This window comes from Diaphorina citri, unplaced genomic scaffold (assembly GCF_000475195.1).
Source record: "Diaphorina citri unplaced genomic scaffold, Diaci psyllid genome assembly version 1.1 scaffold158981, whole genome shotgun sequence".
In the NCBI taxonomy this organism is placed as follows: Eukaryota; Metazoa; Arthropoda; class Insecta; order Hemiptera; family Psyllidae; genus Diaphorina; species Diaphorina citri.
The window spans coordinates 1-205 of NW_007535869.1; the positions used below are offsets into that span (position 1 = coordinate 1).

Below are 205 nucleotides of genomic sequence, written 5' to 3' on the forward strand. Positions count from 1 at the left end.
TATACCACTCATAGCGCCCGCCGATAGCGCCACCATCGACTGCATCTTACGCTGCTTCGCCTCGGATTTCTTCTGCATATCGTATGCCACCTTGTATATTCCTCCGTAGAGAATGAAGAGGACAATCAGGGTGGTCCAGTAGTACCCTATAATGAGGGCGGTGTTGAAGACAGGATCCTTGAGGAACTGCACAGCACATTCGCCG

The 205-nt window shown here is 51.7% G+C and overlaps 1 protein-coding gene across 1 annotated transcript; it reads right to left on the minus strand.

The window, feature by feature from the left end:
• Positions 1-3: 3 nt before the first annotated feature.
• Positions 4-201, minus strand: LOC108254535 (probable muscarinic acetylcholine receptor gar-1; the record flags this gene model as incomplete). Its single annotated transcript, XM_017449500.1, has 1 exon — positions 4-201. A coding segment is annotated over one exon (198 nt), but the record flags the coding sequence as incomplete, so codon positions are not given.
• Between the last annotated feature and the right edge of the window lie 4 nt (positions 202-205).